The 26,545-nt window shown below is 38.4% G+C and overlaps 2 protein-coding genes and 1 non-coding gene across 4 annotated transcripts; 1 reads left to right on the plus strand and 2 right to left on the minus strand.

The window, feature by feature from the left end:
* On the plus strand, window positions 1-4,137 carry LOC135940811 (Fanconi anemia group A protein homolog). Its single transcript, XM_065485874.1, has 9 exons — window positions 1-197; window positions 274-513; window positions 569-639; window positions 746-1,130; window positions 1,574-1,721; window positions 1,901-2,154; window positions 2,299-2,431; window positions 2,494-2,635; window positions 3,885-4,137. Exons 1-9 carry the CDS (start codon window positions 156-158, stop codon window positions 4,006-4,008), a joined length of 1,539 nt encoding a protein of 512 aa, XP_065341946.1. The 5' UTR covers window positions 1-155; the 3' UTR covers window positions 4,009-4,137.
* DopEcR (G-protein coupled receptor DopEcR) lies at window positions 4,012-24,100 on the minus strand. 2 transcript variants are annotated; one of them, XM_065485875.1, is made up of 4 exons: window positions 23,954-24,100; window positions 13,473-13,742; window positions 9,658-10,310; window positions 4,012-8,234 (listed from the first exon to the last, which is right to left on the minus strand). In XM_065485875.1, exons 2-4 carry the CDS (start codon window positions 13,633-13,635, stop codon window positions 8,064-8,066), a joined length of 987 nt encoding a protein of 328 aa, XP_065341947.1. In that variant the 5' UTR covers window positions 13,636-13,742; window positions 23,954-24,100; the 3' UTR covers window positions 4,012-8,063. The 2 variants fall into 2 exon arrangements, with proteins under 2 accessions (XP_065341947.1, XP_065341948.1); XM_065485876.1 differs by lacking the exon at window positions 23,954-24,100 and adding an exon at window positions 14,819-14,916.
* A 1,407-nt stretch (window positions 24,101-25,507) lies between these two features.
* On the minus strand, window positions 25,508-25,579 carry TRNAG-UCC (transfer RNA glycine (anticodon UCC)). Its single transcript has one exon. It is a non-coding gene; the product is annotated as a tRNA-Gly (tRNA).
* Window positions 25,580-26,545: the final 966 nt, after the last annotated feature.

Below are 26,545 nucleotides of genomic sequence, written 5' to 3' on the forward strand. Positions count from 1 at the left end.
ATGGGATGCTGTTTATGTTAATTTTTTGAGTTTGTTGTCGTTTATTGTTATTAATATGGGCTTGCCGGCAATTGTATAAAAACTTGATGTCATTTCGTATAAATTTGAGAGAGATGGTCTTATATTATTTCTAGTCAGTCAAATAAATTTCAATAATGTTTCTGTCGCAAAACATGACACAATCTGGATCCAAAAAGGTATGTATGTATTTTCCGTATTTTCAAAACTTAAATCTTCTTGTGAATTCCTTTCATTAATGTACCAATCTTACAGCGTCTATTCAGCGAAGCTTTCGGTACAACTCAAAGCAGCGCAAGTCAATGTGCGGAGAACTTCCCAACCAGGTTCAAAAGTCTTCTGCAGGAGCAGCAGGTTGCCCTGCAGCAGACGAGACAGGACCTTTTGGACCCTGTAAAGAAAAACAGCGTCAAGTCCATGGTTTTCCTTGCCAATCAGCTCGTTTCTAAAGGCTCGTTGTCCAAAGTTTCCCTTGGCAAGCTGATTAGAAGCTTTGTAAGTTCAAATTTAATTTTTTATTATTTATTATTTGATTTTTCTTGAAATTCAGCGGCTTCCTTTGGAGCTGGTTTGGATGCTGCATTGTGCTGAACTCCTTCACTGCACCTTGTACCTGGAATCGTCAGTATATTTTGCTAATTTTACTCTTGATAAAATAAAGAATAAAGTAAATTAAAAAATTCTTTAATTTTAAATAAATGTTATCATATAATTTATTTCCTGTTAGATTGGATGAGGCAAACCTGGCGTCCGTGGGCGTCCGTCTCGCCAAGTTGGTGCAGGATGGCGCCGTCGTGTCTGTGGACCTGATCAAGAGCTGCGCCGCCTTGGCGCACGGCCCTGAGCCTCCCGCCAACCTGGCGCCTGTGGTCCGGACGTGCCACGCCCTGCTGGCTCAGGTGGAGCGCCGGCTGCCCTTCGAGGAGGAGGACAGTGCCGAGAAGGGGCCCTGGTGGCTGGCGCATTTGCAGCAGTCACTCAGTCCGGGCGTCTTTGCCAGGCTAGCCGGAAGCCTGCTCGAGGTGCGGCTGACGTCACCGCCGTTCATCAGCGTCCACCAGGCCCTCGCCAGGCAGCATGAGTGGAAATACCCTTTGCCTGCCTTCAAAATGGTACTTAGCAATTTTAAACTAAAATATTGAGTACAAAAAGGAAGTGTTTTTTTTAGCAATTTTATATAATTACAATATTTAAAATTTTGCACCAACTCGTCAAAAATCCCATTAAAATTTTGGCCAAAAGCGTAACGTAACAAAGGAAATGAAAAGCCGCACCAATAATTCCTGTCTTAAAAGTGGACTTACTTAGACTAAAAAATTATAAAACTCCCATATTTCCCATTCCTTAAAATTCCCTCTAACAATTGTAAGAGCTGAAATTTGCCAAGAAAAAAGTTAGCATCCCAATCAAGCGACGAATTATGCTATCTCCCAATTGAAAATCAAGATTCTTTCACAATTCACCAGTTGCGTTAGCCCTTTATTGTTAGTGTCCAAATCCACTAATAGATTACGCCAGTGGTATGTTTAAATTTTAATTATTTTTGTGGCTCTAGCTATTGGAGAGTCAGGGTTCGTCGACAAGTGCTCTAAACCTGCTGACCAGAGTGATCAACGAGGCACGCGAAGTGAACTGGAAGTCCGCGCTGATCTGTGTCTCGTCCTTTGTTTCACTATACTCTGATGCCGACCAGAAGCTCTCAGGTTGGGAATAACTTTTAAATATTTTAATAGAGATGACTGACTCAGTAAAAAATTAAAGTTCATAAAAAAATAATGATAACAGATGTGACTAATATATATTTGAAGCTAAAGATCAGCGATAGTAATTATTAATTCACAAAGACAAACTTTAAAATTATAAATTTTTCTTGTCGATTTAGATTTGGTGCGTGCGTGGTTGAGTCAGGCGCTGGAGCATCAGGAGCCAGAGACGCTTCTTCTGTGCTTCGTGCTGATTCGGCAGCTGGGCCACGCGAGCCCCACGGCGCCCTACGCCTCCTGGTTCAGAAACACGTTTGGCAGCAAACACAACACGCCGTGCAGGACGCCAGCTCACTTTTCCTATCTTCTTTCCTTCCTGAACCAACTGGTGCAGCACGAGCCACTCCACTGCCTCAAAACCCACCATGAAATGGTACCAAAATTTATATTTTTCAAGTATTTTCTTATTATTGAAGTAAACAAGAATCTCTCAGGCAATGTTATTTACTGCTGCTTAAAATCTGTTTTTTACCTAATTTGTTTTTTTAACCTATTTAATGCTTAATTTTCCATTCAGCCGCCATACGTGCCTGAGAAGCTTAGAAGTGAGCTGTCCGATTGGCGGACGATGCTGTTCACTCGGATAAAAGATCTGAGTGACAGCAACCCTGGCGGCATCTTCCCAAGCGAGCAAGGCACCAGAACTCAGGTTCGTTGGGCGCTCTTTTGTTAGAAAAAACGCGTTGAGTTACGATTGCTTCTCATAATCAAAAGCAGCAGGTGCAGAGCGACGTGGAAAAGGCGATTGCTCACTTTGAAAGTAGCAAAAAGGTGCACGAGTTGGTGATGAAGGCTGCGATATGCAGGAAGAAGTACTTTGACTCGAATTTTCTTCCGGCCCTGCTCATTCCAAGGTTTGAAAATTTCTTATTTTTATTTATTTAATGAAGTCAGTTCTGAATTTTATAAAATAATTGGTACAAAAATTCATTTTTAATGGAGCAATACCAAAAATAGGTGTAAAATAATTAAAAGTGAGAATAAGTGATGAAATGTCTTTTCCCAAGACAAAAACCTTCAGAAAATCGTTAGGGAAAAGGATTGACCCCATACTTTGCCGCCTAGATTTGCAGCTCTTTTCTGAAGAAAATTAAAGAAACCTTTATTTCAAATACAAATTTTAACTTTTTCACTGTAAAGATCGTGAATCCAGTCTCCGGAATGAGTTGAAAAGCCTCTTGATTTTAGGGCTTTGAATTTTAGACGTTTGTACGCAAGAAAGGAGACAATTTTTGCTGTTTTTAGTCCATATTAGATGATTTATGAGCCGATTTAAACGGGTTTTTGACTCTTCATCATCTCTTCAGCTAAATTCATACGTCTCTCTAATAAAATTAACTATTCTGAAAACATTTTTGCTGGAAAAGTGCCATTTTCTAAAAAGAATTTGTTTGAAGAATGCTCAAACTAACAAATTATATTTTAATTGAGGTCGATTATTGAAGTTATATTATTTTAAAAATATAACGATTTATTCGCTTCCAAATTGCACAATTGCAACTAACAATAAGAAAACTCTTTGTGATTTGTTTAACACAAATTAAATTAATTTTTTTTTAATCCTAATTTTTAATTTCTTAACCTTATTTATTTGGCCTTTTCAAAATACTTCTCGTGTACCATCTAAACATGAGTTTTTCATGCTGGAAAGATGAGTAAAAATTTAAAATTAATGTCAAGCATTTTCTTCACTGAATTTTTAGCATCAAGCTAAATTTTGCATATATGTGGACTAAAAAAGTTTTACTGGAAACCAGATTAAAAATAATTTCGAGCTAGAAAATTCGACCAAAAAATTGTACGAGAAAAATTTCGGGACGCGAATTATAACAATTATTTACTTTTTCTGGGAACCATAGCCCATTTTAACGGTTGTAGGTTGTATAGGAAGATTTAAAGTGGTTTAAATAGCTCAAAATATAATGATTCGTGCTCATTGGATCGAAAAAAAATAATCGTCTAAAATTCATAACCCTATAACCCTGCTTTTGACCATTCAAAGCCTTCTAGCCTGCGTAAATTTTAATGAAAAATCAGAATTAAAGAAGTATGACTTTTTCTCACAAGTTGCGTGTGAAATTGACAATATTCTGGGCGTTGCAGGAGTGGGTGGAGGGCGAACGACGCGCAAACACGCCTCATAGACAGCCTGCTGAAGGTGGGGAAGGTGAGTGTGGGGCAGTTCGAGGCGTTCCACGCGCTGTGTCTCGAAAGAAAGTACACGTGAACGCTGGTTACTCTCAGATATCCCTTTATTTTGAAGAAACGTCATTATAAATCAGAGTATCATTCATCGTGGCGTGAATATACATTTCAAAAAACGAGGATGCTCAATAAAAACAGCGTTTGTTGATTACTTTGGTTTTTGAGTTACACGACGGCGTCCACCCTTTTCTTTTGACATGTTTGTGTGTGTTTGCTTGTGTGTGAATGAAACACGTATTTATACAGCACGACTGCTAGGCCTTCTTGGAAACACGGCGGCCCTACCGGCGGCACTTTCGTAAGTAACAAAAGCTGGAGCGAGAGGTAGCAGCCTCCCGCTCTCACTCTCAAATGGCCATCAGACAGACGCACTCAAACGCACACACAGCTCCAAGTTCGCCCCAGAAAACCAAAGTCGGCGGAGACACAAAAACTAAAATAACGCGTGTATTTAATTATGTTCTCTCTGCTTCCCTCGCTCGTTTTTCTCGTCTTTCAATAATAAACTTTTCCAAGGTATAAAAAGTAACAACAATTCAACATGTAATATCCAAAATTCAACGCTGGAACAAGCATTTTCTTACATTGAAGCATGTGGGATGCTTGCTATAGTTCAAAACGAAATACACAAACGTATGTTTAGTGCTAACAGCCTCCACTGGCTGGCGCCACTGCCTGATTTTAGAGACAATAAAGGAGTTGAATAGGTTCTGCGACCATCTCCACACAGATTTAATATTTTTTATTGGCTTTGCTGCAAAATTTCATGTCGGATTGAAGTTTGTTTGAAATAAATTCACCATTTGTGAAAGCTCTCTGAAGTTTGAAGCTTCCAAATGATGGCGTCACTGTAAAAATACAAAATCAACACAATTTCTGCCGCTTATTTCCAACCCATTCTGCTCTTAAAATTAATTCTGTAGATGTGCTTAAACCAAACGTTGGTTCGGCCAATTGTTGTAGAAACTTTAAACAATTTTTAAGCTTTTACGACGCGATTGGTTGAACTAATTTTTGTTTATAGCACAAATAAGAAATGATTTTAAACGCAGAATTCATTGTGGTATTTAGTCTGAAATTGGAGGCGGCGTGCCTTGAAATCGGAAGTAACCGGTGGCGCCATCTATATTTGCTGCTTTGTACACTTATGGCTTTTAAATGGTGAATTGAAATCATCTGCCCAAAAAGAAAAGACCGACAAGACATTGGTCTGACCAAAAACCATTAGAAGTTCAAATTTGGCCTTTAATACCCACCGAATTAGGTGGAATGCTGCATGAACGACGCCTTTTTCTTTTGAAGCCTCAAAATCAAACAGAGGGTCTACATATATTTTGTCTAGAATGCACAAAATTCCTAATCAAAAAACACAATTTGCCATCAGCTTGCAGCTGCCAACACTAATTAAATAACAGAGAATTATTATTAAAATAAAATCGAAGCCGCTTGCTTGGACAGTGCTCTTTGGCTGCCGGAAAATGCTTGTTGCGCTGCGTTGCTTTCGTTTCGCGTGGTGGTGCGCTAGTTATTAAAAATATGGAATGACTACGTGAGTGTGAGTGTGTGTTTACAAAACGGGCTTAAAATAATTACTTTATATTCAGTCTGGAACATGAACGCTGTGGCTAATGAAACCGACACCAATTTTTCTTTCTTTTGCGGAGACACAGAGTGCAATTGACAACTACTTGATCGATCGATTCGATATATATACTTTGAAGTTTGTTTTCTTTTTCATATACAGTATATATATCCTGTAAGCAGACACATTGAGAGATTTTTTGTTACATTATTTTCTTTTATACACGCACTGTTCGCTCTACAATTACATATTATACATTATGAACGATCGATTCAGGGGTTTCGCTACGATGATTAGGAGATATCACATTATTGAGCCAACAATCAATCAATAAAAATGATTACACTATAAGGCAACTGCTGCTTGAACGACGCTTTTTCTTACTTTTCTTGCTTGCTTGCTTGCTTTTGCTTCTCTCGTGTGTTAGGATATTCTCTCGTGTTTCCGCGACGCGAAAACACACACTTGTTGAGCCTAAATTTTTTTTATGTTTGCTGCTGACTGCGCTTAACTCTGCTTGTTTTAATTAATCAAATTTTTTTTCCTTGTCTTGTATTGGTGGAACACGACAACAATGCAAATGAAAACACTCACTTTTCTCCAAACGGCTAATTTGGCGCCACATTCAGGGGGGGATCACACGCACTAATTTTTCGTATGTATATAATTGCATATATGTGTTATTTATATCAGGAGGATTGGTGTTTTTGATTACACGAGATGATTTCGCCGCTCCCCGCGCGTGACTCAGCAGCAATTATTATTATTCTTTTTCTTTTCACCTGCTCACGGCCACGACCTGCGTTTTCCGTGACGAAATCGGAATTTTTGCGCCCTTTTAGAAAGAGGGGAAGTCGTAACGAGAGCTCTGATTAGCAGTTGCTTCCCTTTCCAAAACTTCCAGAAATTTAAATCCAATATCAGATAACAAGAATGAAAATTTTAAAAGGAAGTGCATTCTGGCTGACGGAGAAATTGGCAAATTAATTTGCACGCCTCATTTTGATCGAGTTTTCTGTTATTCAACCCAAATTCAAGTAGGCCCGGCGCTTTTCCGCCAATCACCAAAAAACAAAGGTCGATTTCCCGTGTAAACTGCGTCGTTTTATTTTGTATTGCTCAACTGCGTAGTTTCGGTTTTCCCTCTAATTTTATCGAGGAAATAAAGGAACCAATTGCTTGAGCAACAAGGATATTTTTCTGAGGTGAAACGACTCGTATTATATATTTAAGTATCGGATTGCCCCGCCACGTTAGATTTACTTTATTTTATCGAATACACAGTGTAATAATAGATATATTTATCAAAAACCTACGCGCCTTTCAACGAACGAACGAACGGATGCTATAATACACTTGGGAGTACAGAGAGAGAGTGAGAGAGATAGTTAGAGAGAGATGAGAGTTTTAATTATAATTAATTGTCTCTCGCGGCGCGGGGGGCAATTCCGCTGGCTGCTGAGCGGCGAAGAGAGTTTTTCTTGATATAACAATCGAGTACATTGGAACACACACACCGATATTAGTGTAAATATTCGCTTCTGCTACAATTTTCCCTCGCACGTATTGTCTCTGCTGCTGCTGCTGCTGCTGCTATAAATATAATTACACGACGCGTTGCAAGTAACAATTGTGTCTGCTTTTTTTCGATAGTTCCTCTCTCGCGCGCTACGCCACTTTTAACAGTGATTCTTTTTGTTTAGCTTCCGTAAGTATATGTATAATTATGTATATTTGATTATACGACATGATTGCTAAAAATATCGTTTTCTCCGATTCGCCGCGCGACATTACGTGAGAGTTGGAAATAATTCGTCCGCTGCTTTCCTAGGTAACACACTGAATTATATGTAGTATATCAAAAAGCCTAACATCAAGATTTTAAAAGGTTCACAATTTTATACCGCTTTGCTGCACTTTGATCACTCTTCTGGACAAGAATAACGCGCGCGTTTGTTTCAATTTTAGTATAATATTCGCTCGGGAAAGCTCGTTCGATCCTTCTAATTTTTACTCAACAATTGTGCAATAATCGAAAAGTAATAAATGGAAAATGATTGTGTCGCGTCGCCCATGCTTTTTTGATCTCTCGCTAGAAACTCAAAATCGCGCCACCCCTTGCTTCTCCCCCTCGGAATGGCGACGGTCGATTATTCATCCTCTGCGTGTGGTTCGTAAAATTATTGCTGCATTAAATGCTATTCTTAATTTCCACTTTTCCATTCGAGAGGTCGAAGTGCGTTCAAATGAGTTGTATCTCTATTATTTATAGTAATTGCCGATGAAAGCCCGCTAGACAGTTTTCCTGCTCTCTGACATTGACTTCTGCACATTTAGAACAAGCCCCGGAGGGAAATCGCTCTCCAAAGTTTCGTCGCCGCCGTTTCTTTCTTTCGTCTGAGAGCGCGAGGATTTATTTTGTTTCTATCTCTCTCGCGTGGTCGGCTGGGAGGATGGCGTCGGCGGCGGCTACAACAATTTTACAACAACAGCAGCTACTCGTCGTCGGAGAGGTCGTCCCTGCGACCCTTGTACCTGCAGCACAGGCTGAGGCAGAAGATGCGCATGCCGACGCGGAACGACGGACTCATCGTCACGTAGATCAGCGACTTCCAGAACGAGTTGAGCACGCCCACCCACACGATCGTGAAGTGCAGCATCGGCACCTGCAATTATCACAAATTGATCGATCATTAATTTATCAATAGCAGCAGGGAAACTTTATTGAGGTCAAACATAATATTAAATATTCATAATTTAAAACTGATTGATATTGCAAATCTCCGAATGTTTCCAGTTTGGTTCTGAAAAATTTTAGTTAAATAAATTAATCTGAATTTTTCTTTCCTTTCTTCAAATGTACCTGCTAGATAACTAAATTATTAAAATTTATAACATGTAATCTGTCTATTGAATATGATATTTTTGTTACTATTTAAATTAATAAATATTCTAATTTTGAGGGAACGGCTTATATTATAAATTGCAAAAAAAATTTGTAGTATCATATTAGGATTGTTTTGGTATGTATTAAATAGTGTTCAAAAACAGCTTACAATTAGTGAGGATGAAACGGAACAACGATCGAAATTGTTCTTCCTATGCAATGTGTAATACTCAAAAGAGGATTTTGCTACAGTAAAACTTCAAACTTTGCCAATTTTACCGAATATTTCCAGGACAGATTTCGATTCCTCTCGTCGAAATCTTCCAACGGTGTATATTTGGGGACACTTTGTTGTAAAATAAAATAATAATTCAAGCAGGGAGACAGCCATCATCATCACTATTTGAAAGAATGTTAATTTTGAGCCACTCTTTTAAAACGTTTATAGCGTTCATTTAAGTTTGTACATTGGCAACAAAGATTTTCCTGATTTCCCGGGGTTTTACAGTACCAAAATCCATATTTTAGAGAAATTTTGATGAAATTGTTACAATTAACTGTAAAAGTTTAAGGAATGGCAAAATTGGCTAGCACGTAAGTGTGTAAACTAATTAATATATTTTAATTCTTGAATAAAATATAAATTTAAACATGTGTTCAGAGGCAGCGGGGTCCAGATGTGCGTTAAAATTGGTTCCCACTGCGCAGATCCAAGATGGCGTCTGAATGTGGAAAACAAAAAGCTCTCTTTGGATTTCCGTGCGAATGTCAAGAGTTTGTTTTTACGATCCAAAAGACACAATTAATAAGTAATAATTAAGTAATGCAAATTATGTCACAATATTGACGAAAACTTGGTTATTTTCGTGCATTTTCACGTGACCGTTTTTGTTTTTGCGCCATACTCCACCGGACGCCATATCTACGCGTCGCATGAATCTGGCCCATTGCTTCAGTGGCTCCTCGATTTCCGTGTTCTCCTTTTCACCACTAGCAAAAAGTGTGTGCTCAGCTTTGAGCTCGTCTCGCAGGATTTTTTGACAAAAATAAATAATTATTTTACACAGTTACGTGCTAGCCAATTTTGCCATTGCTTCTCAATTTAAAACTGTCCCAAAGTGTATGGAAAACATTACACTAGGAATTCTCAGCAAAAATCAGTAAAAAATGCTAGAGTGGTAAAAAATTGATTTAGTTTTTACCTGAAACCTGAGGCCGGTGCAGTACTCGTAGAGCCTGACGCCAGCGTAGGGCGCCCAGGAGAGCCAGAAGGAGCAGATGAGGACGAAGGACATGACGTGGCTGGGGTTGGACAGGTTCTCTGCGAGCGCTGTGGCGTACTCGCGGTCGTGGATGGGCACGCCGGATCGCACGCGTCGCATCACGGTGAAGATGTAGCCGTAGGTGTAGAAGATGGTGATGAGCGAAGGGCCGAGCACGAGGATGGCCATGGTGACCGAGTAGGCCATCATGTTGTCCCAGTCGAGCTGGCAGACGTAGGCCTCAGGGTCAAAGTGCGGCGTGCTGTAGTTGAGCAGCGGCGGGCAGCACAGCATGCACGACGAGATCCACGTGAACGCCATCCAGCACTGGCAGCGCGTCTTCGTCTGCACCGTGTCGTAGCGCAGCGGCTTGCGGATCGCCAGGTACCGGTCCACGCTTATCCACATGAACGTGTACACACTCACGCTCCACAGAGTCACTTCCACGTAGCCGGTCAGCCGACACACCATGTCGCCGTACACCCAGTGCTGCACGATCGCCGGGTACACCGACAGAGGCACCACCAGCAGCCCGCATAGCAGGTCGGCTACCGCCAGCGACAGCAGGTAGTAGTTGATCACCTCCTTCGGCCCTACGGGTCCACACCGAAATCACAGAGCATATATATCAGTTTCAATCAATTTTCAGTGTCAAAGGTAAAATGAAGTACGTATAATAAGACACTTTAGAGCAAAATCATATTGAATTAATTATTAAGATATGCTATAAAACATGAAAATGATTACTTATTGTTAGATGGAATGATAAAAATCAAGATTATATGGATAGTAATGAACATTAATTGGAAAATTCAAAATATTTTCGGAAACCTCTGTAAAAAATTTCGTTTTTCAATTCACCAGTTGCGCAAGCCCTTAGTGTTCGAAGCGCCACCGTATACTTTCGATTTTAAGGCACTTTTCCGCTGGAATTTCAGACTCAATTAATCCTGCCACTTTGCATTCTTCACTTAATATTTTTTTCTCTTGACGTGCTGAAAACCAAAATCGGTTAAGCCAATCACCGTAGAATCGTGAAAAACTGTTTTTTGAAATAATAAATAATATTTTCCGACGTTTCTGGCTGAACTGATTTTTGTTCTCTCATGTCTAAAGAAATAACTCTAGAAGCTGAATGCACAACAGCAGGGTTGAGTCTGAAATCACAACAGAAGTTCATTAAAATCTAAAAGAACCATGAGTGCCATCTCTATCCGCGGATTCAAACACTAAGGGCTTACCCAACTGGTGAATTATATATTTGTTTTCCTGTTTAGCATCTTTAAAAAATTTGGTCTTTATTCCACAAATCCTGTTACGGATAGAATTAGTAGTTTTAAGCTTCAATTTTAAAGATTTTGGTTTTGGTCAAATTTAGCTCTAAATTTATATCTTTTCTGTTAGATTCAAAATGGTGAAGAGCAAATGGCGAAATGACATGGTATTTTTGGAGTTTTTTTTTTAGGAAAGTTTAGGGCAGTTTCAGGTTGGGTTCCGGGACCAGAAATCATAAAGCCAGATGGTAAAAATGATCCACCTTTGCAGGTTTTTTTTGTTAATAAATATTGCACAAGCCCAAATGAAAATATACAAAAATTGACGAGTTAAATTGCGTTCAATGTTTATTGTATTGGCGCTTCGAATGGTGTTCTTGTTAAATTGTTTAATTTTGATACTAAAAATAATTGGAAGAAAATTAATAATAGACAAAAACACATTTATCTAATCGGATTGCTTGTTTTGAATTTTGATTAAATAATATGCAAACAAACATTAACTGTACAATAGAGCGAATTGACCTCCTAAGAGGTCAGCATGCGTCTGGCAATCAATAATTATTGTAATATTTATTTTAATATTCTGCTTCTGAAGACAAAATTTTAAATTATAAATTCCATGTTTGTGGAAGAAAACACCGTTATGGCATTGAACTAAATTTTGCCCTGTGATCCTTCTAAATAACCTGTATTTTTTATTAAAAAATTTGAGAGATAGTAAAAAATTTAAATAAATCATTCATAAAACCTGAATTTCCATGTTTTTTCCATGATGTTTAATGGTAAAAAACTGTTTTTAGTCACAGCTAAATAAAATATCCGCTCTCTCAGAGCAGTCAAAACGAAACCACTTGACTCGGAACAGTAAAATTAATTCTTAAAGAGCGACGATTAGATTTTCAACAGGGAAATAATACTGCTTGGCACAAGTTCGCAACATTTCCGTTCGATGGTTAGCGTCGGTTTCGGAGGAAATTGTAGCGTGAGTGTCGAGCGGGTTGCATCGGGGCCGTGCTGTGTGTTTACCCGGCGGCGGCGGCGGGCTGGCTGGTGGCGGAGGGGGTGCGGGAGGGGAGCACCAGCCGCAAATAGCGCCGTGGCTCGCCGACCTTTAACTTGATTAATCCGAGTGCTGCCAGCTGCCTTTTGTCTCTCTTTACTCCTTTCTGCGCCAAATCGCGAGATTGCCGAGCAAAACACGAATTGCACACCTTTTGACAATGAGTGTAAAGATATTTTCGGTCTCGCAACCCTGCCGTCATCTGTCGAAATAGTTTTTGAATTCTTAATATAATCGCACCTGTCCTCTGATTCTATTGATCAACTTGCGAAGAGGAGGAGGAGGAGGAGGGAATTATTTATTTGTGTTGCCTTTTGATGAACTTGTCTACGATCCAAGGCATCGGATTGTAACAAATTTAAAAAAAAAAATTGTTTCATATTTTCCATTTCGCGATTTTTTTAAAAAAAAAAAATTGATATTAAACGGATTTTTACCTCACTGATTTTTTTAATCAATATTAAACGCACTCCTCCCTGCTGTTCATCCCCGCTACCCCTCTCGTTAACATAATGAGCATAACAAGTAAGACCGAAATAAAACTCTGACCGGCCGGTGTTTTGCTCTGCTTCGCCCCAAAAGCGTTCTCTGCCTGCTCTCACGCCGCAAACCGAAATCGCAGACGCCGAGAAACGCTCCGATATTTCAATATTGCATAATTCGCTGCGTCTTTTGACATCACGCGACACGTAAATAAATAAGATGTTTTCCCTTTTCGTCTCTCTTTTTGTCCGTGGGCAGGGCACGATCGAAACTCCAGACCGGTTCTTGGAAAATGGTAATACCTATTCCGCGTTTTTTATTTTCTTCGCCAGGTTCGTGCCTGAGAAACTTTTCCTCCTCAACAAAAATCAATTTTTGCGCCGAGAAAGCCGGATTTACAACAAGAATGAAGTTTCAGGAATGAAAATATCAACTTCCTAACATTAAAAATACAAAAAAGGGGACTCTCTGTGATTTTGTATTAAACTGAAGAAAATTTATTGTGAATTAAATAGAGCTGCGAATTTCAAACGATCCGGGACCATCAATCAAGTTTAAATCAGGCGATTTAAAGTCATGTGAAACACACTTAAAATCCTTTTTGTTTGCCAAGACCGTATATAAACAGCCTAAAACCGTCTAAATCGCTCAAATTCTGAGCAAAACGATAGCAAATTTTGTGTGCATGTGAGAGGATATTCCCAAACTTTAATATTTCCATGCCAAAAAATATTTATTGATCAGTTATCAGATTCAAGAAATATTTTTTTAAGTTTATGAAAAATCCCTTAAATTTAGGATATATTTAGAAATTTTAATTTCTTTGTGATGAGAAAAAGGAATAAACTTTTCTTTCTTTCAATAATTATTAATTCTATATTATTTTTTTTTTAAATTAAATAAAAAGCAATTGTTTTGGGAAAAGGTAAAGGTACCGTGGGCCGTGAGGAAGGTGGCGATGACGAGGACATTGGAGACGACGATGGCGACCCCCAGCGAGAAGATGATGGCCGCCTGCGTGAGGGCCTCCAGGGTGAAGGCGATTTCCTGCTCAGGGTTGTGGCTTAGGATGATCAGGGCGCCGTCCCGCTCGAACATGGCGCGCGCCCTGCGTCGACTGCTCGCTCAGGTCACTTCTCAACGTGATGTCAACAGCCAAAGGCACCATCCTTCAGGGCCGACACCTTCCACCAACTTCGTTAGCCCTGCGAAAAAAGTAATTTTGAAGAAATTAATATTTCTGCTGGTTTGTTTCAATAAAAAATGAGGAAAAATGGTAAAAAGGTTATATATTTTTTTTTCAAAATATAATTTCTGAAAAATCGAAACATTAAATTGAATTATTTTCTTAAAACTTTTGGTCTGGAAAAACGGACCATTTCTTTTTTCATGCATGAGATCTTACAAAAACCTCACGGTTTAGTGCAATTCCTGCCTTTTAGCCAAAAGCAAAACGAGATAATCAAAGACGATCAAGAGAAACGAGCGAATCGTTTACTATTTCTGCGCGCGCTAATAAATTGGCGGCAACGAACGACGTTGTTTTGCTCGAGACAAGGCGCCCACAAAGCCTGATTAATGCGCGCGAGAACCGAAAATTCCACCGGGCGTCTTTTGATCAATCGTTTTTCACATCCGGGGTGATCCGCAAGCAGTCTAAACTCGGCTCATTCGCATTCTCGTGTCAGACTTGACGACGAACACAGACCAATAACACGCTCCTGCTCGATAGATTCAATCAACTCGGATTAGTCCGTTGTTAAATGCTAATTTGATGTGGGCTTCGTTCAACTCCTTAACGAGAGGAAACATCTTTTATCTACATCGTATATTCCGGAGAATTTTATTTAAATGTCCGAATTTTCAATTCAGTTTAATTCTAGCTTGAAATTTAATTAATATCTAAATTTTTATATTTATATGCGATTCGAGGTAATGAAAAAAATTATCGAGAAATAAATATTGTTTCCAACTAGGCAAACATATTGCATTGGTATTAAATTTATTTATTTTAAAACTACTGAAATAATAAGTAAAAAAAATAAAATGTAAAAACCATATTATCATATTTAAAAATAAAATCTGTTTAAAAAAATTAATATTATTTAAATAAAATAAAAATAAAATTTTGTTATAAACAATTATTTAACTCTCTGTTATTAAGAAATGATAAAATAATGTTTTTATAAATTATTCTGCTTAAAATTAGCAATTTAAACTAGAAAATGTAGCAGTAAACCCAGTCAAGCAGACATAAAATACTTAAATAAAAAAACTGTGCCTGGTTTTGTTAGCTGTCAGATGGGAGCACGTGTTTCACCAATGATAAATATTGCAGGCGAGTGACGTCACTGGTGGGAGAGAGAGAGAGAGAGAGAGAGAGAGAGAGAAAGAGCGTTATGTGGGACAGCCACCCTCGCGCCGCGCCGCACCGCTCCGCAAGTTTAGTCCGCACCGCACTGAAACGAGATCCATACTGGGTTCGCCGAATTCGCGCCCCAACCCGGCCGGACTCGATTGGCGGGGCTTCGATTTGCTTCGTCCGACGGCCGATTAGTGCGCAAATCCAATAATACACATCAGTCGAACGTTTTGTCGACTGCGACGCCGTCAAAGTGACGCCTCGAAAAACGTCAGTTTGATACGGCTGCCGTGTCCGTTTATTGCACAATATCCGGAGAAACGAGGGAAATTCCACAAAACGGGGAAAATTTGTACTGTAATATTGGTTTAGCACCATTAAATGTACTCATAGTAGCAAAATATTATTTGATTGATCCTTTTTAAAATAATTAATGTTTCCTGCCTATTTAGTATTTTCATCAACGCACGCCCTAACATTAAAGCTATTGAAATTTAAACGTGTTACAAACAATTTAAGCAGGTAAAATGATAAAAAATTTTCAGCATTTTATTTATATTTGTGTAAGTTTTTTATTATACTAAAAATATGCTGGGTTGATTTTTGTTTGCCATTTTGAATGCTTTGTCACTGAAGTTAGCGACAAAGGAAAATAAAAATTTATTAAACAATAAGGTTGTAACTTACAATTATTAGTGTTCGAAATAGCGTTAAGAATAAGAAATTGATATGCTCAGAGTTAATTTTGAACAGAGTCACAGCACAGTAAAATATATTTAATAATAATTGATAGTTGGTTTCTTAACACGCTTAACGATTAATAAATTTTGCCAATTGCTGCCTATCTTCAGTAAGCTAGATAATTGTTTCTCATCCACTTGTAACGATAAATAATTTATTTCATGACGAGTTACTTGTAGCATTTAGGACTGATTTCAATACAACTTTGCAATTTTGATATTGATAAACAAGTCTACCGGATACTCTGACAAGAACAACCAAGAGGGCGTAACTCGTAGAAATTTCCCGGAAAATTAAGATAATAATGCGTGGAACGTGTCGCAAAGCATAAAAAATCATTAATTTTGACCTTTTCTGAGCTTTTTTATTAACTTAAATAATTGATTTACAAGGTTTGCCGGAATAATCGAAAAATGTTTAAAAATGCATCAAAGTGATTCTATTGAGGGTGGTCACAGAAATAAATATTCCAGTCGATTTTGCATTATCTCTAGCTGAGAAATTAACTTGAACCAGTGCAAATGAACTCTTAGACTTGAAAATTACTCATTTATGCAATTGAAAAATTCTGGTGATCATAATCATATAATTTAGATTTTTTTAAATTAATTGAAAATCCTGTTTGGCATTTAAAAATTCAAATAAAAAAATATGTTGTGACGGAAAAACAATTACTTTAAAACAAAAATGATTTATCAGCGTAAATTGGTTTAAAAATCAAGTCCACAAACATCAGTTTAAAAATATTCTTTTTTTCTCTGTAATCTTTTGCTAATTAAGTTTTTGGGCTTCTCATGTAGGATACAAGGTGTTTAATTTAAACTGAAAGGATTTAATTCACTAAGATTTAGGGGTGGGAAAGTTTCTTAAATTGAAAGAAAAAGATGGATTTTTTGTTTGAGTACTAAAAAAATTCATAAACTGTAAAAAGGAGCAGCTATATTTCCGTAAATATCTTGTAAAAACACTGGACAATCTTTTTGTCAATTTCCCGCCATTTTAAAATCATCTTTTGAATATGCAAAACTGGCACTGCGCAATTACAGAAAAGTTTGCGTTTCAGGGGCTGAAGAAGGCTTCAATGACGTATTTTCGAAAATATTTAATAAATTTTTGATGTCGCTTGGGGTTTGCCGAAATTGATGGATCAAATTTTTTTATTAGTCTCTCTCTAATTCCCATTAATTTTGTTAAATATTGTAAATTTCCTGTAGTCTTAAAAACTTGGAAAAATATTTAAAATTTAATGTTCCCAATTGACATCTCATCAATATTTAAATATATTCGTTAGCAATTTTAAATAAAGAAGTGAGGTCAAAGGTCACATTTTTATTGTTTTATGGCCTAGAATGATTTGCTTTTGACCTCGGCATCGATTCGATAGAAACAGCAGCGAGATGGTAACTAGAAGACTCGAACCAGAAAGAGGGATCGAGAGATTCGCCTGCAGGCGGCGAGTGTAGGCTTTGCGCGCGGCGTGTGCGTCACGCGGGTTGCATACGTCGCAAAAGCAAACATGCGCGGAGGAAGAAAGAAAGAAAGAGAGAGAAGTGTGCATCCATCCATCCATCCATCCAGCATCGGAGAATGGAAGCAGGTTATTGCTTTGATGTGCCCTTACGGGCTGGCTCGATGCATGTAGCGAGCGAGCGGGACGTCGAGTGGCTCGCGAGCGAGCGAGCGAGCGAGGTTAAGAAAGACAATCCGGCGACATGGAGGAAACACTGAATGTTCTTTTCATTCTTAATGCAAGCAGCAGGCACGCTGCTTTCACCGGCGACGAGCGCCCGCCTGCAGCTCTCTCGCCCTAATTGCGCTGCAAAAATAGTCCACTTCTTGCCTGCCTTCAAAGCGAACTCGCCGCCTCCCATTCTGCCTCTCGTTCTCTGCTTCGGTCACTTCAATTACGCGATTGGTCAATTTGTCTGTTAATGGAGGCAGGAGAAAATTAGCTATTTTCACGGGATTCACAAAAATTCACATTTTTTGGAAAGATTTTTAGAACACAGGATTTAGAAGTTCATGCTGGTCAACTGAAATTAAAATTTAAAAATCCAAATGATTAAAAAATGCCAATTTTATACACTCAGTCATAATTATCTCAAAATATAAATTTCTCATGTGAAATTAGGGCCTATTTATTTTTTAGATCACCAGCAGTGCATTTTTTGCGTATCAAATTTATCAAAGCCATGTATGTGTTTCGGCCCCAGGCGTGGGTAGAGGGAGGGGCACTTCCGCACTCTCATCAATCACCGCGTTCGTATTTGCACCGATCAATTGCGCGCGCAAATTTGGGTTAGTAGGACTAAGTTGCCGCAGTGCTTCGCTCTCCACTCGCACCAATTATGCCAATTCCACTCGCCATGAAAGCCAATTAACGCTTGTCACCGGCAAATTTGCACAATAGATTAAATGCGCAATTGGTGAATCAACTCTAATCTTCACTTTAGAACTTGCCCAATCATTTTGGTTTAAATTATTTTAGTCGATTAAATAAAGGGATCAAAAGGATTAAAAGGCTTTCCCGTGTGTTAACAGTGTACAAAAATAGTTTTCTCCTGGTTTTTCTCTGTCCACGGTTGGCTGATCGATTTCTAATGAGACTGGCTGGTTACGTAACGAATTTTGACGCTCTTTGGAGTCGTAATGCAATTCTAATCGATTCTTTAGGTGTCCGCAATAAAATGAATGAAAATTGTAAAGTGTGAAATAGACCATAAGAGTTAAAATTTGAATTATTAATTATATTCCAAAAAATTGGCAACTTAAAAATATTTTGGAAAAAAAGAATTCCATAAAACGTGACATTGAAATTCTAATATAAAAGCCTCCATTTTTAAAATGAGATTTTCACTATAGTTTTACCAATTTTTGGTCAAAATTAAAAGCTGCTGAAAACTGAAAACTAAAATTTTGTAACTTTAAATTTAAAACAAATTTTTGGGGTTGATATTTGAATAAAATAACTACTCCAGGGATTAAATTATTGGCGATAGCTGACATTCAAATGGCAACAAGCGTTTTCAAGCTTCAAAAAGCAGACAAAAAGTTCACCGTCACGGGGGCATTTATCATTCACACAGATAATTTTTCATTTATTGATTTATTTCCTGATTTTTTTGTCGCGGTAGCACTGAAATTGCGCATTGCTCTACAAACAAACAACCAAATTTTCACTGCCCCTTTCTTGAAACAAGGAAATTCGCGTTTGGTTGATGAGCTATGCGCCATTTTTCCACTACCTAGATGAATTTCTATTTTTTAGCCTTATTTTTGTCACGCTATTGTTAAATCTAATTGTTATTTTCTCTATTTAAATTTAAAACTGTTAAATCACCTGCTGAGTGCCTTCTCATTTATTAAAAATTATCGTGAGCGAGAGATTTCGGCGCACAATGAGGAGAGTGGAGCGCTAAATTTCCATCTTCCGCAAGACGAAGCACCGGCGGCGCCAACGAAGACGGTGGGTGTTCTGCCTTATCTGCGGTCTCACCTGCGAATCAATAGCGCGGCGCGTAACAATGGCTTCATTGTTGCGCGAGCGGGATCGATGCACGAGATGTGAACGTACAGGCGGGCCCGCAATCACGCTGCCTCTCTCGGCGTGGACGCATTTAATTTGAATTCGCACGAGAGAGAGTGAAGCGAGGAGAGGCTCTCGAGCGGAAAGAGAGCGGCAAGTGCCACTCGGCCAGGCCAAGACTCGACTCTCGAAAAGCCCTTGCACGCGCCGAATAATAATTGACAGCCCCGGGTAAACTTTGCAAACTTTGATCGACTGCCCGTGCGTGTTCCGACGCACGAAATTCAAATCGGTCTCGTCGGGAAGGAAGAACGGCCCAAACTTTGGCAATAAGTACTTGTCGAGTGCCCGCTGCTGGAAGATTCTCTTGGTTCTGCACGGTTTGGACTTCAACCACCCTCTAGGACTGGGAAACTGTGAAACTTTCGGATTGTATTGCTGGGTCTTGAATGACGAATTGTGCTTTATTAATTTCTCTAAAACCAATTGACATGGTTTAAAATATTCTGGATATAGCAAAAAAATCTAGGTTAAAAATAAATTCATAATTAAAAAAAGCAACATTAAAAGTTTTTCAACCCTCGTAGAAAATAACCACAACAATTTACACCCATCATAATATAATATAAAATTTAATAACGTCAGAATTTCACTTACAGACTATGAAAGGACGAATACTAATTTAATATAGTTTACATGCATAAAATTAAATTTAAATCAGAAAATTTAATTTATCTGAAAAAATATCAATGATAAAAATAAAATTTTGTGATAATGAAAGTAAATATTAAAATAAAAAAAAAATGTACTTATAAAATTGTTTACACTCGTTTAATTTCACAGGTAATTTCATATTACCAGTAAAAAATTGAAATATTAGAAAAAGTTTATTTTATAATTAACATTGACAGTCTAATCTAATTTTATAAAATCAGGAGCTGCAGGAGGACACAAAATTGAGAAACAGAACGAAGAAAAATAGGATTTGAGTGGACACAAAACGGTCCGCATGCGTCATCAGTGACGTCTTTAATGCTTAAATTTTTTATCACGCCTTAAATTTTTATGCACCGTCTGCCCTACTTCTTTGGAGCCGGATTGTTTTCATTGCAACCGCCGCACAGAATGCAATTTTTAGAAGAGAGCGATCACAGCGTCACCGATGACGTAACAAGGCAACAACGGTCTGGAGTATAATAGACCTGCGGATTTGTGTCAACCACATCTTAACTTGTCAGCTCCTATGATGACAAAAACTCAACAGTATGAAAATTAGCTCAAAAAAGGTGGCATTTTAAAAAATAAAATTAAGTTATTTATTCCAATAAAAAGAGTAAGTTCTAAATTTATTAATATTTAATTTTAGCTGCAACGCTGTACTGAATTCGATGCATAAAATAGTTTTTAAGAGAAAGTAACCAAACATTACTCACATTAAAAGTGACTTTATATGGTTTTGGTTCCAGAGCTCAAACTAAAAGAAAATAAATTGTATATATTTTCTTATTTGCAAAAATCAATGATTTAAATTTTAAATATTATTATTTATGATTTTCAAGCCCTTTAGTACTCTGTAATTATAATATCCTACTTTTATTTTTGTTTTATTTGTTATTTTAGTATAGGCCGTGTATGATATGTGCTTACATCTTTTGATTTGCTGACGTTTCACTGATTTGATCGCATAGCATTCATATTTCTTATGCTCTTTTATCTGCTATATGTATAATGTATTTTAAAATAAAGATAGAAATACACGCACAGGTTTAATTTTTAAATATAATATAAGAAAAACTTTATCTTTCCCAAATTGAAAATCCAATCAGTTTTTCTCAAATATAATAATTAAAGTGTATTTTTAATCCTGTTAAATAAATATGGAATTATTTTTTGTAATTAGTTTCGTCCGACATAAAAAAAAAATATAAATCTTGGCAGTGTGTTGTCGATCTTTGTCACTGTAATTAGGGAATTTGACATATTTTTTTGAGATTTTGCCTTTAAAATACAAGGAAATAGAAGAGCCGTAGGTGATACGACCTGACACCTTCTCTTTTAGGTAATTAAAGGCTGAGCTTACGTTACAAATTAATGAGGGGGCTAGTACGTCCATTTAACGCTTCCCGCACGCAATATAATAACAAGCATTTCGCTGGAAAAATTCAAGAGAGCATTTAAACTATATAATATATTGTAAAATAATACTTATTTATTAGAAAATCGGATTAATCCGATTATTCTAAAAATGATGCAAACAAATAAATAGCAAATATTGTTGTAACATTATTTTAACATATTACATAATTTATTTAATTAATATAAATAAAATAGTTTACTAAAATATTTATTTGTTAGATAAAATATAGTAAATAGCATCGTATTTTAAAATAAAATCTGACTGCGGCTATCAATAAGGATTGCAAGTAATGCAAGTTATGATATATAAACTTAAAATTCGGAATGCGAATTTGCTTCAATGTGTATATTATCATATAATTATTTTGAATTGTATATTGTTGAAATAGAGAGATATGAAAACAGTTAGAAAAATTAAAAATGCGGTATTCATTACGATTTTATTATGGAATCTAATAAAAAAATATTTCAAAGGAAATTGCTGCAATACTAATACCAGTTTAATGTTATTTTTAAATTTATTAAGTCAACCCTTAACCCCTTTGTCAATTTCAGTTTTTTAATTTTTCAAATTCCATTTTAATACCTAGAAAATGTGAAAAAAAATAATATTCCCTTATATTCTCTAGTTAATCAATCCCTCACTCTCACAATAATTCATACTTCCACCAAACATGTTTAAATTCAAATAAAATATATAGCAAACTGTTTAAAAATCTAATTTCCAACCGAATGGACTTGAAACATTTTCGTATTGAAAGAGGTAAAAATCAAATCGAAAGTTCACCGAGTTAAAGAGCATCATCTACGAATTGCCTTTGATGTTCTCTTTCTCCGTGCAGCTTTCCCTGGGCGACGGTATATCTAATCTTGTGACTGTGCTGAGAATGCATTGCACTTGGCGGCGGGCGAGCAAGCAAGCAAGCGGAGAGAGCAATTGCACGGCGGCGCTAATTAGACGAACAAAAAGCGGGCGGTGGCGGTGGCAGCAGCAGCGTTTGGCTTTCCGCCGCTTTAAAAAGCAGAGCTCGCCGGATTCGAGTGGCTGAAATCGGATTAATTGAGTTTTACACGGCCGAAAATGAACTGCCGGCGAGCGACGGCAGTGGCAGCGGCAGCGGCAGCAGCGCAGCAGAGATGTCACGGGCCAACACGCTGCCATTGATCGCGCAAAAATTACCGCAGACCCGGCTTGTAATTTTTCCCCGAGGTACTTTCAACACGCGCAATGTGCAGTTCGCTTTTTCGCCCCGCGCCGACACCGCTCCGATGGCCATTTGAAGACGGCTGCAAACCGGCGCCTAATTGCCGCGGGGAAAGGGGCGGGAAGGGAAGGGAGTTGTGCTCCCGCTCCCACGAAATCGGAAATTCATTACATCGGCGCCATTCTGACCAACCATTTCGTCAATTTCTGTCAAATAAATTTCTGGCCTCTTTTTTGAATGCTTCTTTTACGTATACCCTTTTAGAGCTTTAAAAATTAAAACTTTGATTAAATTTTAACATATTTCAGTCTATTTGTAAACTGTTTAGATATTCCGATACTTTTCTGAAATAGTTTGCAAAAATCATGTCGTAAGGAGTAATTATTTAAAATTAAAAATTTGTAAAATGCGCAAATTTGTTAAAAAAATTTCAGCAGTTGTAGGATTTCTTTAGAAATAAATATTTACCCCGAAAATAATATTAGTAAAGATAAAAATACGCTATTTTAGGGAAAGTATTTGCTAAAATATTTTTTATATAGATCCATGCAATTTTGCAAAAAATAAAAACACGATTTTCCCTCTAAAATATCATGCATGTGAGTTTCTTGTCTTGGCAATAAGGGATTTAATTTAAACGTCTATTTCAAACTTTTAGGTCTGTTATATAAGCTTTTTAAATGGAAAACATAATTTTGTTTAAATATATCGGTCATCGAGCAGCTCCAGAAAAAAATACGGAAGTAAAAATTTATTAGATTTCACAATTGATGCAGTGATTTATTTTATTTCCTGATTTTTCACCTCTCTCTCATTTCACAGGGAAATTCCTGCATTAAAATTAAAAATTGAAATTGATTGAAAACGATAAAGAGAGGGATTCAATGCCTTTCAATTTGTTTTCAAGATTTCATTATTGGAATGCTTTGTGCTCATTTGACGTTTTCGTAAAAAATGGCTGCTGAGAAATGCCTCAATTTCCCAACCCTAACGACGTCTGTGTTAATTTCAGAAGACACAAGAAAAGAACAAATTGCATGTCTCGAAAGCCGCGTTGTGGCGTTCGAATTGGGCTGAAAAATCGGCTTCCGTGCTCATTTTGAACGGCATAGCACGCCCGCGGCTCGGGCCATGAGAGGTAATCGCTCAGGCCTAATGACCGCGGTGAGGGGCAAGAAAGCGGCGGATTCGGCCGAGTGGCAAAATCGTCGAAATCGCGTGTGTGAGCGAGCGAGCGAGAGAGTGAATGTCGCAGCAGGGAGAGCCGAACATCGGGCCGTATTGATTGGGCGCATTGCAAGGCGCACACACACACAGCACACAGACGAGAAAGCAAAGAAATTCGCTCGCTCTCTATCTCTTTCTCTCTCGCCCCCGTGCGCGCCTTCCGGGCTTCCAGGGCAGGACAGCCCGCAGGGGTGAAAGGGGGTCAGGGTGTCTGCTCACCTGGCGGGCCGTGCAGCGACGGGCTCGGATTCTGCGGTGCTGCAGCGACGGCGGCGGCGGCGGCGCGGCGGCGGAGCTGCTGGCTGCCCGGGCTCACCGCCGACCCATGCCCCTTCGGCCCCCGGCTGCAGGCGAAGCTGCGGTTGGCCCCGCCGAATGAGGATTCGGCCGGCGACTCGTTACGCGAGTGTGAGAGTGCGGCTTCGGCCCGGTCGATTCCCGGTGGCGGGCGGGCGGGCGAATCTTGGTCGTCGTCGTCGCTGCTTTGCTCGCTCGCTGTCTGCCTGGCCCGATGCACACACACTCACACACACATACACGGCGGCGGCGGCAGCAGTCACTCGCGCGCGGAGAGCGAGCACAGCACCACCAGCCAGCCTGCCAGCGGCGCCGAGTGCGCCGCCGCCGCCGCCGCCACCGAACGGCTTATCGCGCTCATCGACCACCCTTTCTACCCATCCCGCCGCCGCCGCCGCACTCCGCCAGCTCCGGCCCCGCGACGCGTACCACCCTTTCCCGACCTCCGAAAACAGGGTTCGCGTCAAGGCTGGATCCAAACTCAAATCGCCACTGTAAAAGAAAAAGTTATTGGAAAATTTATGATTCACTTGCAACATTCAATTTTAACTCCCCAAAGAGTGTTTCTACTCTATTTCCGAAACGACTGCTTTTTATACAAAAAGCAATCTTGTTGAGTGGAACACTTTTTTACGGAGCCACGTAGAGACTTGATACACCAATCACGAAAGCTTGAATATAAAATAAAACGTCTCAGAGCTTCTGAGGAAAATTTCCATCAAAAATGCTCCCCCTTGGAAAACAAACCTCTTTAAATTTAATATGAATTTCAATAAAACAATTTTATACAAATTTAACAAGACATTATTTTTTGTAACAGCCCTCCGCAGATGAATAATTAAATCTGCGGTAAATACTTAAGCTTGTATACAGAATCCGAGAAGACCAACAACCAACAAAGGCTTCTACAGTCTCTGGCACGAGGGGCTTCTTTATTTTCTGTCTTTAACTCGTTCGTCGTAATGGTTCATGTACGGCACAGAATATAAACTCTCTCTCGCACGTTGCGACACTTTTTTTGCCGCATTTCTCTGCGACCATCGCGTGTCCGACGACGCTTCAATTTTTAGATTCTCTCTCGGTGCCTCGTCTTACGGGATAATGATAAAAAAATCCTCCCTTTTAAACGCTGTCGTGACAAACTAATCTGGCGAAAATCTTGCGGTTTGTCAAGTAGTGCGGCGGCGATTTACGCGAGAAGAAGAAAGAGTGGGAGAGCTATAGGCGCGCAGGGGAAGAAAACGCACGCCGTCTTATTTTTAGACAGAAATAAAATTTTCCTGCTCATAATTACCTGCGCGCATCAAAGCTTGAATATCTTGTATCTAGTCCAAAAATGCTCCCTTGCCAATTTTTGAGACACTTCATGACCAGACGGTTTCACTCACGCCGCCAACTCGGACTAAAAAATGAATAAAATTAGACAAATCAAGCTGTAGGGGGTGATGTAACAGTATCAGTGCAAAAAGCAAAAAGTGCGATGGCCGGGAATCGAACCCGGATCAACTGCTTGGAAGGCAACTATGCTCACCATTACACCACCATCGCCTTCTTATCAAACGTCGAACGGTAATGCTACTTAATTGGACGGTCCTAGATCGTGCGCAGCGACATCATGCGGATATTTCTCTGTACTAATTTCAGCAAACTACCATTTGTGTAGAAAAGGGTTTTTCACTCAATTAAATTTATTTTAGCCACTTTAAATAGTATTTTAATAATTGATAGCGACTTTATTGGTTTAAAATTTGTCTATCCTAGCAATTTATGAACATTTCAGAACTACAATTTGCTTAAAACATATTTTTATTTAAAAAAAACACTGTCGCGGCTTTTGTCGGTACAATAATAATTTCTCCCAGATTTGGACGAAATTTATAGGAGTTGTACTAGAATTTCAATGCAGAACTTTTATAAATTGGGTTTAAATTCCTAAAATTGTCTATTTTACGGAGTCTGAAATCCAGATTATTTAAAACCCAATATATTTAGAATAATTTTATTTTAACTTTGATCAAGGCTAAATAAAAAAGGTTTATATTTGAAAAATAGGTTTTTTTAGTCCTGCAGATTTCGAGCGGCTGTTAAGATTGAAAATAATTAATTTTTACTTTGTTAGGTCATGATCGGAGGCTGAGACTCACCCCTGCCCGCGCGGTAGGAGATATTTTTGAGTTAGATTATTTTGTTTCAATTCATGGATTTAAATTTCATATCATAGCGTACTCCCTCTGATCGTAAAACCAATAGATAAACATCGTTTCAACTAACTGTCATACAAATGAATAAATTATAGTTCATTAATAATTATTGGGGTAAGTAGTTCATGGAATCAGAATAAAAAGCTCAAGTCTAACTGTGATATAAGCCAGATAAAAGAATTTATTTGATTGAATTTTTTACCGTCTAGACGAGTATTACAATCTTTTGTGAGTGAACATATTCTGGGCTTAATTAAAAACTTGCATGACGAAAGCTAATTAAAAAGAGATAATTCGTTGTGGTAGCGGCTAA

Source organism: Cloeon dipterum, chromosome 3 (assembly GCF_949628265.1).
Source record: "Cloeon dipterum chromosome 3, ieCloDipt1.1, whole genome shotgun sequence".
In the NCBI taxonomy this organism is placed as follows: Eukaryota; Metazoa; Arthropoda; class Insecta; order Ephemeroptera; family Baetidae; genus Cloeon; species Cloeon dipterum.